This window comes from Meriones unguiculatus, chromosome 3 (genome assembly GCF_030254825.1).
Source record: "Meriones unguiculatus strain TT.TT164.6M chromosome 3, Bangor_MerUng_6.1, whole genome shotgun sequence".
NCBI classification, from domain to species: Eukaryota; Metazoa; Chordata; class Mammalia; order Rodentia; family Muridae; genus Meriones; species Meriones unguiculatus.
In genome coordinates, this window is record NC_083351.1 from 46,973,111 (window position 1) to 46,989,398 (window position 16,288).

General features: G+C 43.4%; 2 protein-coding genes across 8 annotated transcripts in view; both read right to left on the bottom strand.

The window, feature by feature from the left end:
* The window catches only part of Ctnnal1 (catenin alpha like 1), a 54,978-nt gene extending 48,694 nt beyond the window's left edge, over nucleotides 1–6,284 (bottom strand). For 3 of the 4 annotated variants that reach the window (XM_060379938.1, XM_060379937.1, XM_060379936.1), the window contains exon 1: nucleotides 6,043–6,284. In XM_060379938.1, coding sequence (XP_060235921.1) covers nucleotides 6,043–6,180 — 138 coding nt within the window. In that variant the 5' untranslated portion in view covers nucleotides 6,181–6,284. The remainder of the gene's footprint in view (nucleotides 1–6,042) is intronic. The other variant, XM_021628142.2, reaches the window with a different exon arrangement.
* A 1,639-nt stretch (nucleotides 6,285–7,923) lies between these two features.
* Tmem245 (transmembrane protein 245) overlaps nucleotides 7,924–16,288 on the bottom strand; it is a 75,666-nt gene continuing 67,301 nt past the window's right edge. For all 4 annotated transcript variants that reach the window (XM_060379941.1, XM_021628130.2, XM_021628136.2 and 1 more), the window contains 2 exons: nucleotides 15,104–15,298; nucleotides 7,924–12,653 (listed from right to left, as the gene is read on the bottom strand). In XM_060379941.1, coding sequence (XP_060235924.1) covers nucleotides 12,608–12,653; nucleotides 15,104–15,298 — 241 coding nt within the window. In that variant the 3' untranslated portion in view covers nucleotides 7,924–12,607. The remainder of the gene's footprint in view (nucleotides 12,654–15,103; nucleotides 15,299–16,288) is intronic.

Consider the following 16,288-nt stretch of genomic DNA (forward strand, 5'->3'; position numbering starts at 1 on the left):
AACTCCAGCTCCAAAGGTCCCCAGCACCTCTGCCCTCCTAGGGCACTTCCACTTACTCTCACGTGCATTCGCACAAGCAGACACTCACTTCCACATAATTAAAAACAGTAAAACTGAACTTTAAAAAGGGAAGGCACGGGTTGATTATTCCCATAACAAAAAAGGAAATGCAGGAAACCCTCCACAAGTAACTCAAAGAACCCTATAATTCTGTGAGCATTTTGTCTTATTACTCCAATCCTGGATTATGTGCATTTAATACACTTTTATAAAATTGAGATTGCATTTTTTTTAATTATGCAGAGTACCAGTGTGTATGTTTTGCTTATATAAATTAATTTAATGCATTTAATGCTTACACCTCTAGCTTCTATTAGGCATCTATCTATTATTATCTTCATTATATAGAGTAAAAAGTCTAAAGCTGAAAGAGATTAAAAATATTCCCCGGGGTCACAATGTCAAAAGCGGCCCATACCCTTACATCACCATGCCTCCCCGGCCTCCTCGGATGATGCTAAGGGGAAACACTGAGAGAGCTTCCACAGTTGTAATATGCCAAACTAAAGTTAGGGGTTGTGCTTGACAACTAGGAAGAGCCGTAAGAGTGACGACGTGCAGCTGCGCTGACAGACATGTCTATAGGGTGTCCTAAAAAAAAGCCTGAAGGGGCCAGAGGGCAAAGAAAGCATTCTGTGGGGGAAGAAAGCTTTTTTGATCTAGTGAACAACTACATTATGAAAGAAAACAAGAACAAGGGCTTCCTTGGGACCATCTGCCTAACGTGTACCTGGAAGTTAAGGATCTGACTCCTATTGCTCTGCCTGGGTTGAAGGCCTGGTCAGGAGGTAGCTAGTCATCAGCCTTTCTGTAACAACTCTCATCCATAAGAATGGGGCAATAATACGCTCAGGCTCCCATGTGACGTAACTGAGTAAATGTTAATCATTGTACTTAGAATATTGTCAGTTACCAAAAAGTAAAAAGTATCAGTTACACATTTCTTTTCTCTTCCTCATGTTTTGGGATGTTCTAAATCTTTAAAACTGATATTAATACTTCATTGACAGAGGCTTTTTTTTAAAACTACTTTGTGGAGAGGCAAAAAAGCAAGAAAAACAGGAAGCTGGGAAGAAAGGAAATCCAAAGTCCAATTCTCTAGGACTTAAAGAATAACCTAAAAGCCAGTCTGAGATGGAGAAGTTTCTGTTTGGACTTAACTCATCAGTAAATTCTCAGAATTAAGAATGTACAATTTCCTTATTTGCTGCATAGAACATGGAAGTGAACTCACCATTCAAGGTCAGATTCTTTCAAAAGACGCAGGCATTTTCACTTGTTTACAGCCTCATTTTATCATTTCAATTTTCCTTTATCTTTGCTATCAAAAGCACACTTACATCCATTTCACCAATTGGCTGGGGAAAGAGAAAGACACTTCTCTCCTCTCCCAAATCCTACCAAGAGAAAGATTCTGAAATGTTCCCAAGGCAAAGAAAGAGATGGGAAGGATGAAGTGAAGCTACCTCAGAAATGAAAAGGTCCCTGACGGGATGAATGACTGGATGAAAGCACACACAGGAAAAGCTCAAGGGCAGAAAATGACATTCCACACCAGGGCAGAGGCATCCTTCTTCCCTTCCTTAGATAAAAACACTACAGGAGTGAGGGTGGTGACAGGAAAAATGAAATGACTGTTCAAAGAGGTGGGAATAGTTCCACTGAAAACGTGCCCTGTTCTTAGCCTGGAGCTTAAAAAAAAAAAAGTTCAGATTCTAAAATATGCAACATCAGAACCCACTGCAGTGGTACCCACTTACACTCCTAGACTTGGCTAGTGGAGGCAGGAGGGTGGTGAGTTTGAGTCCAGCCTGGGCTATAAAGATACACTGTTTTAAAACACTAGTTAAGAGTTGAGGGTGTAGCTCAGTGCTTGCCTAGGTCCCATAAACCCGTGGGTTTGATCTACAACAGGCAAAAAGAGGGAGAGAATCACAGCTGTGGCTCAGTCACTGCATTCACACCTGAACTTTCCGGGGCCAAACCCTGCACAATTTATTTAATCCCCCTGTTAAAAGAGATTTGGGTAGTATTTAGTTTGGGACCCTCACAAGTAAAAATGTCATTCATACTCATATTCTATCTCATAAATATACGCGGGGGTTTCTCTGAAAGAGACAGGAGTTGAATCACTAGGGCATTGGGAGTACCTTTTTCTTAGACAGGGCCTAATTATGTCACCCAGGGTGGCCAGTAATTGAATAATTCTCTCGCCTCAGTCTCATGTGTGCTGGGACTTACAGCCATGTACCAGGATGCCTCCCCGTTCAGTTTTTCTTTGTCTGAGACAAGGTCTCACTATGTAGCCATGGTGGCATGAAACTTGCTATATAGACCAGGCTGGCCTCCAGGTCTCAGTGATCTGCCTGCGTCCAGCTCACAAATGCTGGCACTAAAAGCATACACCACCCACATCTGGATTCTGATAGAATAAGTCCACACATCTTGCTTTGCTTCTGGCTGTTCTAGATTCTTTGGTCTTTTATATATATATATATATATTTAGAATTATTTTAATCAAATCATCCTATCCCAAATTCTGCTGGAATTTTCATTGGAATTGCATTAAATTTAAAAATCAATAGAAAAAGCTGTGTCTTTAACATTCTGTGGGCCTAGGCATGAACATAGCACTTTTCTCTCAGTCATCCATATCTACTTTGGCTTCCAATAAAATGTTCTCCATAGTCTGATATCTCTCTTTGCTATGTATACATGCAAATCTTTCTAGTAGCCCCATATTTTACTGTCTTACTACAATTTGTATTTTAATGACATTTTTTTCTGTTTATTAATGTAGAGAAATGTATCTGAGTTTAGCACTTCATAAATATGCTATTTCTAACTTGAGTTTTTTAATATTGATAATTATTAATACAATGGGAGCCCCGGGTTTTCTTTTTGTATCTCTGTACCTTTGGTTTCTCCTCCTTATCTTATAGAAGGGCTGGGATTTCTGGCACAGTTTGCATAGGATCTGTGATAGCAGGTTCTTTTCTCTGCCTTTAAAAGAAATGTATCTTTAAATTTGACTGTTGCTATATCATGTTTCCAGTAGATACCCTTATCAGCTAACACAGGCTTTTAGAGCAACATTTCTGTCTGTCTCTGTGTGTGTGTGTGTGTGAGAGAGAGAGAGAGATGTGTGTGCATCTGTCTGTGCAAACACTGGTGCCTGTGCATGCATGTGGAAAGAGGTCAACACCAGATGTCTTCCTCAATTGTTCTGCACTTTGTTTTCTAAGAGAATTCTCAATGAACCTGAAGTTCATGGACTAGCCTGTCAGCAAGCTCTCAGCATCCAGCTCCACCCCATGCCAGCTCTTACGTGGCTGCTGGAGTTCCAAATTCACATCCTCATGCTTGCACAGCAAAAACCTTTCCCATCCAGCCATTTCCCTAGCCCTTCAGCATCATCCCTCCCACCCCCAATGCTGAGGACTGAACTCAGGACCTCTTCCATGTTTGCCAAGCACTCTTATCACTGATCTATATCCCCAGCAAGGAAAACATTTGCTACTCGTACTTTACAAAATAATTTTGTCATAATTAGAAGTTGAATGGAAGAGAAAGTTCTTTCTATATCTATTGCTGTGGAAATAATTCACAGTCTAGTCTGTGAAGACAGAAAACTTTACATATTTTCTGATGCTGACAAAACCTTCCTTTCCTAGAATAAGACCTAAAAGCCAAGACTTTCACTGGGAGGGTCACATGGCATGGTGGTAACCTTACTAATTTACCTCAAGCTATGTCTCCTTCACAGTGTCATCCTGACTCAACCATGTGAGCTCTCACAGCATTTATTATTGATAATGCTCATTCGGTACTTGACGTGGGCTTGCTATACTATACACTCCCTACCTACCAACTAAAAATACACACCCTTTAAAGAGCAGCGACCGTAATAAATCCTTGCTTAAAGTACCTAAAATATCCTTAGGAAATTGGGAATTAGCTGGAGAACAGTGTTATCTCCCTAGAAGAGAAATACTTGGGCATCTGAGTTTTCCAAAGAGCTGCCCCCCTCAGCACACACATACACACACACACACACACACACACACACACACACACACAAAGTCAGCCCTCGGAATCAACCAAGGACTTCATGTAGGAAAGGCCAGCACTCCAACTGAGCTAGTCCCCAGCTCCAGTTTTAATATCTTAAAATCACTGAAACTTTAAAAGCGGTCTAAATTATCTTTATGTACTTCCCTGATTTGCTAATCAGGCACCCTAACCATGCTTTAGGCATCTCTTGATACTAAAAATAAAACTTCATAGTACTGGTACATTTTTAGCAAAGTTTAGCAAAGTTTACTTTTTTTTTCCAGATTGCAGCTCTCTGGCTAGTTTTCCTACTGTGGAACCTTTTCTTTGTGACTACTCTTCGCTGACCTCATCATCTCCTCTAATCTCTAGAAGGACACAGGAGTAGGTAAAAGCTAACTACTGGGGCCAAGCTGCCTGGATTCAAAACCCAGCTTGGTATTTAAGAGTTGAAATCCCTCACACCAGGTTAATTGACCTAACTGGCCATGGATTTCTTCATCTGCCTCACGAGAAGATGCATCTATCTCTCCTGGCGGGTGGGAATTAAGTGAGATAGCACTGGCAAAGTGCTTAGCTTGAAGCAGCTAGTGTCAAACAGATGGATAAAGCATTATAGGTTTAAGTCCCTCTCTCTCTCGTAAGACGCCTCACGCACTTCTCATTCGTGGTGTGTGCTTGTTCTGGTGATGGTGCTGTAGGGGAGTTGTCCAGGGTGGAAGTAGTTGAAGACACTAGAAAACAATGGCACCACTCTTTCCATTGAGCCACACACCCACTACTCAGGAAGAAGACAAAACATCGGGAGTGCCAGGTGTGGTCACCGCTCCTCCACTAATTACAGAATGCAGGCTGGGAAAGGTAGATATCCATTTAATTAGCATTAGAAGAATCTAGGGAACTAGATAACTACAATTTTCACATGTTCTCAGGACCAGCCTGGAACAGGCGGTATTTAAAAATCTATGGAATACTCCCCTTCACTAAACGTGTTTCTGTAAGACATTGGTGGCCAGATGTTGAGGTTGTTATTAAGAAATTATTTTTAAATTTAGAGTCCGATAAGATAACTTAAGATTCTTTCTACCTCTAAAATCTTGGTAACCTTGGTATGAGTCACCAAGATGTTACAAGCTTAGAATGAGTCACACATCGCCAGCACACAGCCAAAGACAAAATTCTTCCCTTGGTGTTTGGCAGAGTACTGTAGGTGAGGAATTCTAGCCCTCGGGTTATGTATACCTTAGCTCAGAGAAACAAACCTTTTTTTTTTTTTTTTAATTAAGCACATCACTTACAGGCTTCTTTTATAACCCATAAATACAATAATGCACTAATCCCAACTGAGACCTGGCAAAAAGTGTGCCTCGGGACAAAGCCTCCAGCACTACTCCTTCCTGTCACTGCAAAGCACAGGCAGACAAAAGCGGGCAGGCAAGTGTCAAGGAGGGACAGGACAGGTGGCCGGAGTGGGTGGGAGTTGGGCCAAGAGGACGGGACAAAGGCCTTGAAGAACAAGCCGGGGTGGGAGGCACACTAGCATGCACTAGTGTGCGCCCAGCGCCCGGGTCTGGCCCGGGACGCGGACAGCGACGGCGGCGGACTGCGCAGCGACGGCCCGCTCGGTTCTGGGGGGCGGGGGACAGCGAAGGGGTGCTACCGTCCCGCGGCCGGCCTCCCTCGGCCGGAGCCGCAGCGCCAGGAGGGTCTGGGCGTTCTAGGCCGGACATCGCACCTGCTGGGCTCGAGCACCTCACTGTGTGCCCAGGGTGGCCGCCCCGCTCCGGGCCCCCACGCGAGTCCCGCCTTGACGCCGCCGCGCTCGCGGAATGCGGGGCAGCGCCGCCTCCAGCCCCGCCATGCCGGACCGGGGTTAGAGCGGTCGCCGCCATCGCGGGCCGCGCACACGGGGACCCGGGGCCGCGGTACCTGAGAAACCAGGGGCAGCAGCGTCTGCTCCACCGAGCGCGTCCTGATCTCCAGTCCCGGGTCGAAGGCGAAGCTAGGTGCGTTGGAGGAGTGGACAGCTCCGGCACCGCCGCCGCCGGGCACCGGGGAAGCGGCCATGGCCCTCCACCGATCGGACAGCCGGCTCTCCGCACCACCGCGGGCCCGCCAACCAGCCCGCCGGCTGCCCGCTGCCTCGCTGTAACGAGGCCCCACCCCCAGCCTTGTGCCACCGCCTCGGCCCCGCCCCCATGCGACCCGGGCCGGGTAGCCCCGCCCCTTAAGGCCACTCCACCCTAGCTAGCTCTGCCCCTGGCCCCAGCCCAGCCGTGCCCATCTCTAGACCCCGCCCACACGCCCCGTAGTCTGACGCGCCGCAGTCCGGACTCATCAAACTCTGCCCCTAGGACTGACTGCAGGACCACCCCTAGCTCCGCCCCAATCCCTGGGAGGCCCCACCCACCACTGCCACTGAGCGACCCCACCAGCTCCGCTCTCTGCAGGCCCGCCCCCTAGGCCATTCTAGTGTTCCAAATCTTTTTTTACCTGGAGACACCTGAGGGACTCTCCATGTTCACGTGGCTTTCAAGACAACTGCCCCCAACAAAGCTTCCCATTTGCCTCAAAAACCAATTCTGAATTCCCATAAATATTCCTATGTGTTTTGATGAGGTTGAAAAATGGAGGGATCCTCTGCCTTGAGACGGCAATTACCCTTGTAATCATCTGTCCATGCCTTCCCGGGAAAGTCTGTCCCATTTCCCCTCCACTCCTATTTTCTGATTATGTATCATTTACACAAAGTTGAAACATTTGATAGTAAGTTCACATAAATATCTTGACACTCAGCAAGAAGGCAATGTCTTTAGAATTCATCTTCAAGAGAATTAGACACAAGTCTTGTTTACTGCTAAATACTACTTTTTTTAATTTTCACAGGTATTTTTAATTAGGCAAGAACTAGCAGCGTGTTAATTGCTCCTTGAATGAAAAGATATGCCTATTTCTGACTGAAGTCACTTAGGGCTAAGAAACCATTCCCTCAGCTCAACCATGAGCTCACACCAATCCCTGTGCTGAGAGGGTGTGCTCCTTTTCCTCTGCTTCCCAGGAACAAAGCCAGGGAAGGCATTCAGAAGCCTGCATCTTAAGGATTCTAGACTCAAGCAACTGACTGAGAAGCCTGAGAAGTATTTTTGAGGGATCAGGGCGGCTAATGAGCATCCACTGGGGCAAAAAGGAATCTTGAGACAGGCTTTCTCCATCCATCCAGCTAGCCGGATGGCCTCAACTTGTAGTGCTCAAAGTGAAGCTGCAGGGGTCAGCTTCATCTGCCCAAACAGCATAGATAACTCTAGTCATGGAGACAGCAAACCTGCGGCTTTTCTAAAAAAGAAGAGCTCCTGAATTCAAGTCATCTTTCAATTCTTTTTTCTCTTAAATTCTGTGGACATGTGCACATGAGTGCAGTGCCTGTGAAGGACATATAGATGCCCTGCAGCTGGAGTTACAGGTGCTTACCTGCTGTCCATTACCCGGGTTAGAAATTTAACTTGGGTCCTCTGGAAGAGCAGTACCCTTAACTGTAGAGCCACCTCTCCAGGTCTCCCGTCTTCCAACTTTTTACCTTCAAAACCACCCTCACACTTTATACGGGCTGCTGCCTCCCTCCAATGCATGGGGGACTTCTGCCTCAGCTATGGATTCACTGGCTTTTTGAGGGTTCCCTCATGTAAGATAACCAAATTTCATAAAAACAAAAAAAAAAATAAACTGGCACCGGTATAGATAATGGCGCCAATGGTAGTATATGCAGGGAAATTCTAGATAAAGTTCAAATTTCTCAAGAAACAAGAGACTAAGTTTATCACCTGTTTCATCCAACATTTGTTAACTTTATTTCAAAATATAAATATTTTACATTTTACAAAGATGTTATTACATCAGTAAGTTGTAAAAGCAAATAAAGCTAAGAAACGGCATTTGTGTAATACAGGATATTTATTGTTGCATTTGAACACTTTTTCCTTTCAAATCATCTCTCTTTTACCTGAGAATGCAGAGGTGATACATTTTCAGAGATAAATAATTACAATGATATGTTCAACCTTAGTTTCACAATCAATCAGTATTTGAAATACAATCCAAGTACCTGAACAAGAGGCACTGCAAGGACAGAGTTTTCTCTAGGACAGCTGCAATAACAGTTACACTTCTGGGTCACTCTGATACAAAAGATTTGGGATTTCACAATAAGCAAAAACAATGGTAAAATGTTTCTTTCCATACTTTTTTATTGCGTACATAAAGCTAGAAGGAAAGACCAGAATAAAGAACTTTGGACTTGGAGTCAGATACTCTGTAACCAAATTCTGGCTCCATGCTTTCATATGTAAATTTCGGAGAGAGGAGGGCAGGAGGTGGGGGGAATGGGGATCAACGACAGACTTCTCAGGGCTTCCAGTCTGTACAACGACTATAATAATGACTAGCTCACAGGGCTGTCCCCAAAGGTGTCTGAAAGTTATAAAGTGCCATACAAAAGCATCACCAATGTATTCCCATTAGCCGATTCTTGGATGCCTTGCAAAGTCAAGCATAAACACTGATTTTGGGTGCCACAAATGGGAAGAACCTCCTTCCTGCAAGTGTAGCTCTAGGCAGCAAATGCTGGTGTCTCAGTAGACTGCTGGGACTTGTTACCAATCCATGGTATCATGGTAACAAATTCACTGCCAGTACTTTCACTACCTATAGTCTTCTAAAAGACCTATAAACTTGATCAAAAGCTAGTCGTTTAAGATGCTCAGAGAGGAAAGGTGGAAAGAATAGGGGCACAACATAAAGTGCAACACGTGGTCCCTCCTCCCTTCACAATGTGTTATGGCATAATAAAAACTCATAGACATCCCAGGGAAAGGAAATAACTAGGCATTCCTCAATTTTAAATGACCATGGAATCTCCCCTCTCCTAGTACTTTTTCTCTTACAACTCTATTAACTGTACAAACAACTACTATATGGAACTTTTTTCTTTCTTTCCTTCCTTCCTTGCTTCCTTCCTTCCTTCGTTTTTTTTTTTGACAAAAGTGGTTGAGCTATGAGAAAAAGGAAAGAGAAGCAGAAGGCAGGCTGAGGGAGAGGATCTGTACTCCACTTTTATTTTGTTGTTAACTGGCTGTTACAATAAGCTACTTTACCAGTAAATTTGTTTCCTTCCCTAAAACAATTATATCATCTCACTACAATAGCCCATTCAATCACCAAACTTCTGTGATGCTGCTAAGAAGACTCTTCACCTACAGTTCTCGGGAGTATTTTCAAGCTATCAAGAAAGCTGCTTTGTGGCTTCGGGTAGGTATTTTTCCCAGATCTTAGTGAGTTAATAATATTTGATGACAAAATGAGCAAAGACAAAAAAACTGATAAAAATAAATAAATAAATAAATAAGTAGAAAATAAATAGCTGTTCTTTGCAGGAGCAAGAATTTGGGAGTATGTTGCCATAAGAAATTTTCATTGTGAAAAGGGAACTCAAAGTCCCAGTGTGATACTCTCGGAAAGGCTGTGGGGGACCCTCAAAAGATACTGGAAGGCCAGAAATGGAGTATGGGAAGTCCTGAGGGTATTTCCCATAAACTAGGTTAAATCCTCCAATATCACCTAAATGAATGTATTCTAGTTTAACCCCCACTGGCCTGGAGTCCTCAGCATTTTCTGCCACGCTTCTCAAACAGTCACCAAACAAGGTGGAAAATGGAGGAATGCAGAAGTCCCAAAAGAGTATGGTTGAGTTCTTACCAATGCCAACTTAGACGGAAGGACCTGCCCTGCCAGTGCTTCCGCTGCCTGTACGCTGGGACATGCCGTCCCTGAAGCCACAGAGTTTGGACATAGGGTCTCTACTTAATGCACCCTGGGCCTTCCACAGTCAAGAGCTAACCCAGAGACATCTCAGGGCACAAAGCAAGCAGCCAGTTCTTAGGGAAGAAAGATTAAGAAACTCACAGTTTCATAATATCTAGGAGCCAAAGAGGCTGTACATAACATGGAATTTACACTTCCAGGCCTGCACCTCGTTCTCTTAACAAAAAAACAGGCGCTAATCGGTGTGCACAGCTTTTCAGCTCCCCTTGTGCCTAGTTTAAAACTGACAGTGAAAGGGAACTTGAAACTAACCCTTCATCTATACAATCCAAGCTGCTATGACAGATTCCTGTCCTCAATTTTACCGAAGCTACTTTCATTTCATGGATGCATTTTCCTGAGCTATGAGGTCCTGTTTACACATGCATGCACACACACCAAACAAACAAAACAAGCCAAGCTTAGATACCCTCTCTTAAGATCTTAAGGAACCTTTTTCCCAGGTCAAAGTCCATGCAAACTCTTCAGGGTAGGTGAGGGACTGAAACTAAAGACTCCTAACTCTTTATGCTATCTGCTCTCCATCTGCCTTAGGAACATTCTGTAAAACCTCCTTCCTGTGCCTGGCATATGCCAGGGTGCTTTTCTGATTCCAACTGATGGCCTTCCTGGATTTACTATGGCAATGGAGTGGTTTCAGTGGCCCTAAAATTTCAGAACAGGCTTAAACCACTGCCACTACTTTAGGAAGCTCTGAACTACTTTCTTAGAGCTCAGAGTTCCCATCAAAAAACTTCACGTTCAGATTGAGAACTATCCTTCCAACAGCTGTGAATTAGCTCAAACTTGGGTTTTTGCAATTTTGCTTTTACGTGGCTAAAAGCACATCAGAGCAACGTGATTTGTGTATGCACACAAAGTCACTGTACATTTGCCTCTTATGAGTATGTGCTAATTATAGCTATAAACTTCTTATGATATAGTAAACAAACACAAACTTGTTTTCTCTCCTCAACCATTTTAATGCAAGAATTTAGATTTAGTGTGACCCATGAGCTGGCTGGCATGGAAGGTGAGAGAGGCGGCCTTAAGGGTTCTCTCTCACAGACCCTGTACAGTCTCTGGCATGGTACCTAGAGCTTACTAATGCTCAAGAAATCTGTTCATGAGCAAATAATCAACTGACTAAAAAAACAGAGTAAGTGATTTAGTGCTCAAATCTAATGGGTGATGATGGAAGAGCAGGTCCTAATGTGGAAGGGCTCATGACACAATAAGGAGACCTGTATGTGCTATACTATGCATAGCAAGTCAAGAGACACTGCTGTGCATGGGTTTTACTAATCATACCAGGAACAAATTTGGTGAGATCTTTAGGAAAAATTAATTTTAGTTTTAAATGCTAAAAACAAACAAACAAATCTTTGACACAAATCCTTTCTGCTGCATATTCCCTCAGAAGCACAAGAAGGCCTGAAGACTGAACAGCTAGAAAAGACACAAGACTAGGAGCTCAGCTCTAGTTTCGGCCCTGCCATGAAGCAGGTCAAGCTTTCTTTTCTTTCACTTGTAATGAATGAATGACAACGCCTGGGACTGGGAAGCTGCCAAGGCCCTAAGAAGTGCCTTATGACACTGCAGATATAATGTCAGAAGACAGGAGACAAGTTATAACACTTGGCTTTGCACTGGCCACTGTCCTAAAGCTTAGCCCCCTACCAGTGTGACACTGTGCAAGAGCTGATGTGAAATGCGTGTGAAGTACTGTGCACAATGGCTGTATGTATGTAAAGCACTATGCTGGTTACGTGTTATGAGACACGTACATGGTTACAGTGAGACTCAGCAAGCATTCATTTAAACTCCCATGTGCAAGGCACTGTGCTAAGTGAAGAAAATACGCAGTTCTGCAGAAAAACCAACTGGGCACAGAACAAACCAGAGGGCCACTACACCTGAAAGGCTTCTCCTGGGAAACAGTTAAAAGAGAAAAGCTGACAGGGAGGATTCTCTCACATCGTTACCGTTTACAGCAGCTCAATAAGGATCATCATTCAATGTGGTCAGGCAAGTTGTAGAAATTTGGCAACGCTGAAAGGAGGTGGTGAAGGGAAGGAAGAGGAAGAGTTCCCTTCCTGCTGCCTCTCTGGTCACAGCACACACATGTCAGCTTCACCCCTAAGACCCCTTTCCTCTCAAGAATAGGATGGTGTTATTTTAAAGGGTATCAGACCTACTTTTCCTGCTAACTAAACCATACGCCAAAGGGAAACCTTGTCACTGAAAAGAGACTAAAAACTCCTACAGCAGGAGAAAAATTACACTGAATATCCTTTAAAAGGTATTTTAGAATCCTTCAAATAACTTTATAAATATACTGCAGTAGATAATCACAGAGGGCAATTTCAGGCCTCTGTGTCAGTGCATGAACTGTAACATTTCAAGCCATCTTACCATAGCTGTGAGCAAACACAGTTCTCAATTCTCAAGCTGTGTTTTAAAATGCAAGGCAGCCTAGAGCAACTTCTCTCTCACTTAGTGCTCTGCATGTAAGGCTGGGAGGCTTCTGCTTCTTTTGTGGACGCCCCTGCCTGCCAGACATAGCTGACTGGACAGAGGGCAGCTGGGAGGACTCGCTGTCAAGGTGGAACTCCCCAGAAGTCACTGCAGTAGAGCCAGGTCAATCTACTGAAGAGTTCAGATCTTCAGCAACGTCACGGAAAGGCCTGGGAAAACAAAAAAACCAGAATGGTTGGTTGGTTTTGCTATGGAAAGAAGCAGGGATAATAAAACCACAAAAACAAAGTTAGAAGGAAGAAGGGAGAAGCAATCCCAGGAACAGCTGCCATGCAATGCGGAAGACAGAAGAAGTCACTATTTTTATATTTTCACAAGATTATTTTTAATATTTTTTAGATAATTTTATTTTATGTGCATTAATGTGAACTGTCAGAACCCTTGGAATTGGTGTTACAGACAGTTGTAGGTGCTGGGAATTGAACCCAGGTCCTTTGGAAGGACAAACAGTGCTCACTCAGTGATCACTGAGCCATCTCTCCAGGCCCCCACAAGACTGTTTGTTTGTGTTTTGTTTTTTAATATGCACGAGCCCAGTTTGGGGCTGAGTATATTGTCTCTTATCAAAGACTTCCCCAGGCTTACTTAAAGCGCATATGGCTATATGACTAGATTTTGGCTAATGAGATGCTACAGAGAAGTGTTGTACAACTTTGGGGCAGCTTCTTGGCTCTTGGAACTTCTAGCTAGCTAGAAGATAGATAGGATGATGTTAGAGACAGTAAGTCTTGCAGATCAGATGAAATGACGACAGACTCCTGTCAGGAAGTGGAGACCCTGGTGCAGCACTGAACCCACCCCCTGCAAGGAGGCATTCCCAGCAGATGTGGGGAGGCATTTTCATCACCTGACATGAACTGCTGCTCTCCCCCATCAGACAAGTTATGGGAACATTGCCAAGTGCCAGCTGGTATCTGGACTGGATAGAAAGGTCTGTTGTACACCAGCCAGGAGATCTGGAAATCTTTCTGTAAGGAATTGATCAGCCCACAAAAGAGACCCAAAGTCATAGCTATTAAGGGCTGCACAGGGCAATGGATTTGTCAGATTACATCAAAGTCACACACATAACAACCCACCTATGGCTTCAGTGTCACTTTTAACATGAGCCAAAAAACAAAAACTTTCACTATCTGATATCATTGGTGCCAGAAAAAGCCAAAGCCTTTGTTTTTTACAATAAACTTGGTGAAAACTGCCCACAGGGATAAATGCCTGAAGGAAAGAATTGTGGATATCTAACTGTCCTCACATCATCTTTCCCAGTACCCCTGACCCAAGGATACAACTTCTAACTCTCAGGAGAAGAGAAAAAGTTCTCGTCTCTATACACTGGTTTCTTTTGTTTCACCTTAAAGTGAATTTTGTTTTATATTATTAAAAATCATTAGAAGACTCCCCCCACAAGAAGATAACAGCAAAACATTAACAAAATCTGTGTTCTCTCTCCAGTACCCTGAAGACATTGTCCTTTCAATCTGCCCCTGCTGTTAAGAAGCAAAGCCGGCTGCAATGGTGGTAAACAGCATAGTCAGGAAGCTAGAGAGGACTGCAAACTCAGCCTGCCTGGACTCCACAGTGGGACTGCTTCAAAAAAAAAAGGGGGGGGGACAGGAGGGAAAGATGTAGTGCTCGTGTCACCAGCCCCAGTTGGTAAGGCCTGTCAGTCACTTGTGTCCCTCTGCTCTTTTCGAGAAAACTGACTTTTCTTAGCCATAATTAGCAGTAAACTAAAAGCAGGGCACAGTGGCACACCCCTGTAATCCCAGCACTCTGGGAGGCAAAAGCAAGCAAATCTCTGTGAGTTCGAGGCCCTACAAAGTGAGTCGAGGACAGCCAAGGCTACACACAGAGAAACCCTGTCTTGAGGGGAAAAAAGTCTCTAGAAGATTTAAAATTTTTTTATTTGAACTGTTCTAGGCTGTACGTACATTCACATACTCTATACAAAAAACCCATTTTGTAAGGCTTTTATTTTTAATTCTGGGATAGTCTCATTATGCTGCTGCTGATTTTCCTGCCTCTGCTTCCCAAACATTAGGGTTACAGGCATGAGCCTTGGTTTACTTTGCAAGTTTTTAACATTAAACCTGCTACACAGTAGACATTCTACTTCTAGGTATACAAGTAAGTGAAACACAATGATCACCAGGATATGCACACCAGATAACAGAATCTTGTCTTTTAATACCTATGAAATGGCAACTCTTTGACACCTTTTAATACTACACTGAAAAATTGAGACTGGTATATGCATACATTGATATACCAGACAGCAATGAAAACAGATGAGTGAAGAAAACAGAAAACAATGATATGATGAGTGATATAGGTAAAAACACTGACAAAATAAGGTCTGTCTCAAGAGTACACAATAAATTTTAGACCATGTTCAAAACTATTCGGGGGACTGGAAAGATGGCAGACTATCTGATGGGGAGGTTATACTAGAAACCTTGAGGACTAATGGAAATAATTTACATAGCTAATGAGTGCTCAAGACATTTAAGCTGACAAGTCCCAGATGCAACTATCCACTGAAAACAGAGCCAGGGCAGTGCCTGCCTACACAGGGTTACCATCATGCTGCTGAACTCACCGCTGAGTCTGAGCAGGCCAAGGGGTCTGATTTGGTGTGGGCACTGAATTCGTAGGACTCACGAGCATGGCACTGTAGATATTGGAAGCAACCACGAGTATGCAGAGAAGTATGGGCCCAATGATTGCTCCTTCCAGGCCCAGGTAATATGCTCCACCAGCCACTGCTAAGCCAGTCAGGTAGGGATGGCCTCCTCTGGAACAAAAAACACCCAGTTGACACATGACTCCCAGTGAATACCAGCTTCAGAGTAAATCCCAAGAACAACAATGTTGGTCCTCTAGTATTTCAGGCTTTACCCCACTACTAGCTTTCTTTAGATTACGTCAATGCAAAATCAAGAACAGTGTAAAATACAGAGAAACAAGGATTTTCTTGCATGTGCCAAAGAGTGACGTCTTTTTATAGGACTAGCAACTGAAAGAATAAAACCATTGCTGTTATCAGGCTATTTGTACCCATTCCACATGGCTTCCTAAAAGTTACTGCTGGCTGAAGACTGGTTACCTAAGATACCTGCTAGGTTTACTTCCTTAAAGGATAATAGTGAGTGAAGTTTATCAGGCATTTGGTTAATAAAACATTTAGAGTTTCATAAAATACTAAAGCAGCATCCCTATTATTCACAGTTAGACCTTTGGCAGCCTTCTAAACTTTGACTACCGCAGGTGTAATAACAAGCCACATATGGAAGGCATCTGTCAACAAAGTCCAAGACTTTGATTTCACAAGAGTCATAACTGCCTTGCAGCTTATCAAGACATCGCTGACGATTGGGATGGGGTGAGACAGATATAGCAACACAGTAAAGCCCTGACCACTGACGTAAGAGGGATGAGGAAAAGGTCATGGTCTATTTGTTTCTCGTTTTTAAATAACACAGACGAGTGGAACATTTTAATGAGGGTAAATAATTAAATACGCAGAAAGAATGTTTGATTATATACATATTAGTGTTTACACACACACACTGGTGTCTGTAAACGTCAGGAAAAAAAAAAACATGTTCACAATTTACTTCTCTTTCTTCTTCCAAAGAGATTTATAGCAGTGGCCCACATGTCAAATAGACTTCCCTAAATAATGTCTGAAAAAAAAATTGTTATCAGAAATTCTCAAGGCTTAAAGTGAGGGAAGGAGAACTTTTAACATCAAATACATAGAGCACTTAAGTGTAAATCATAA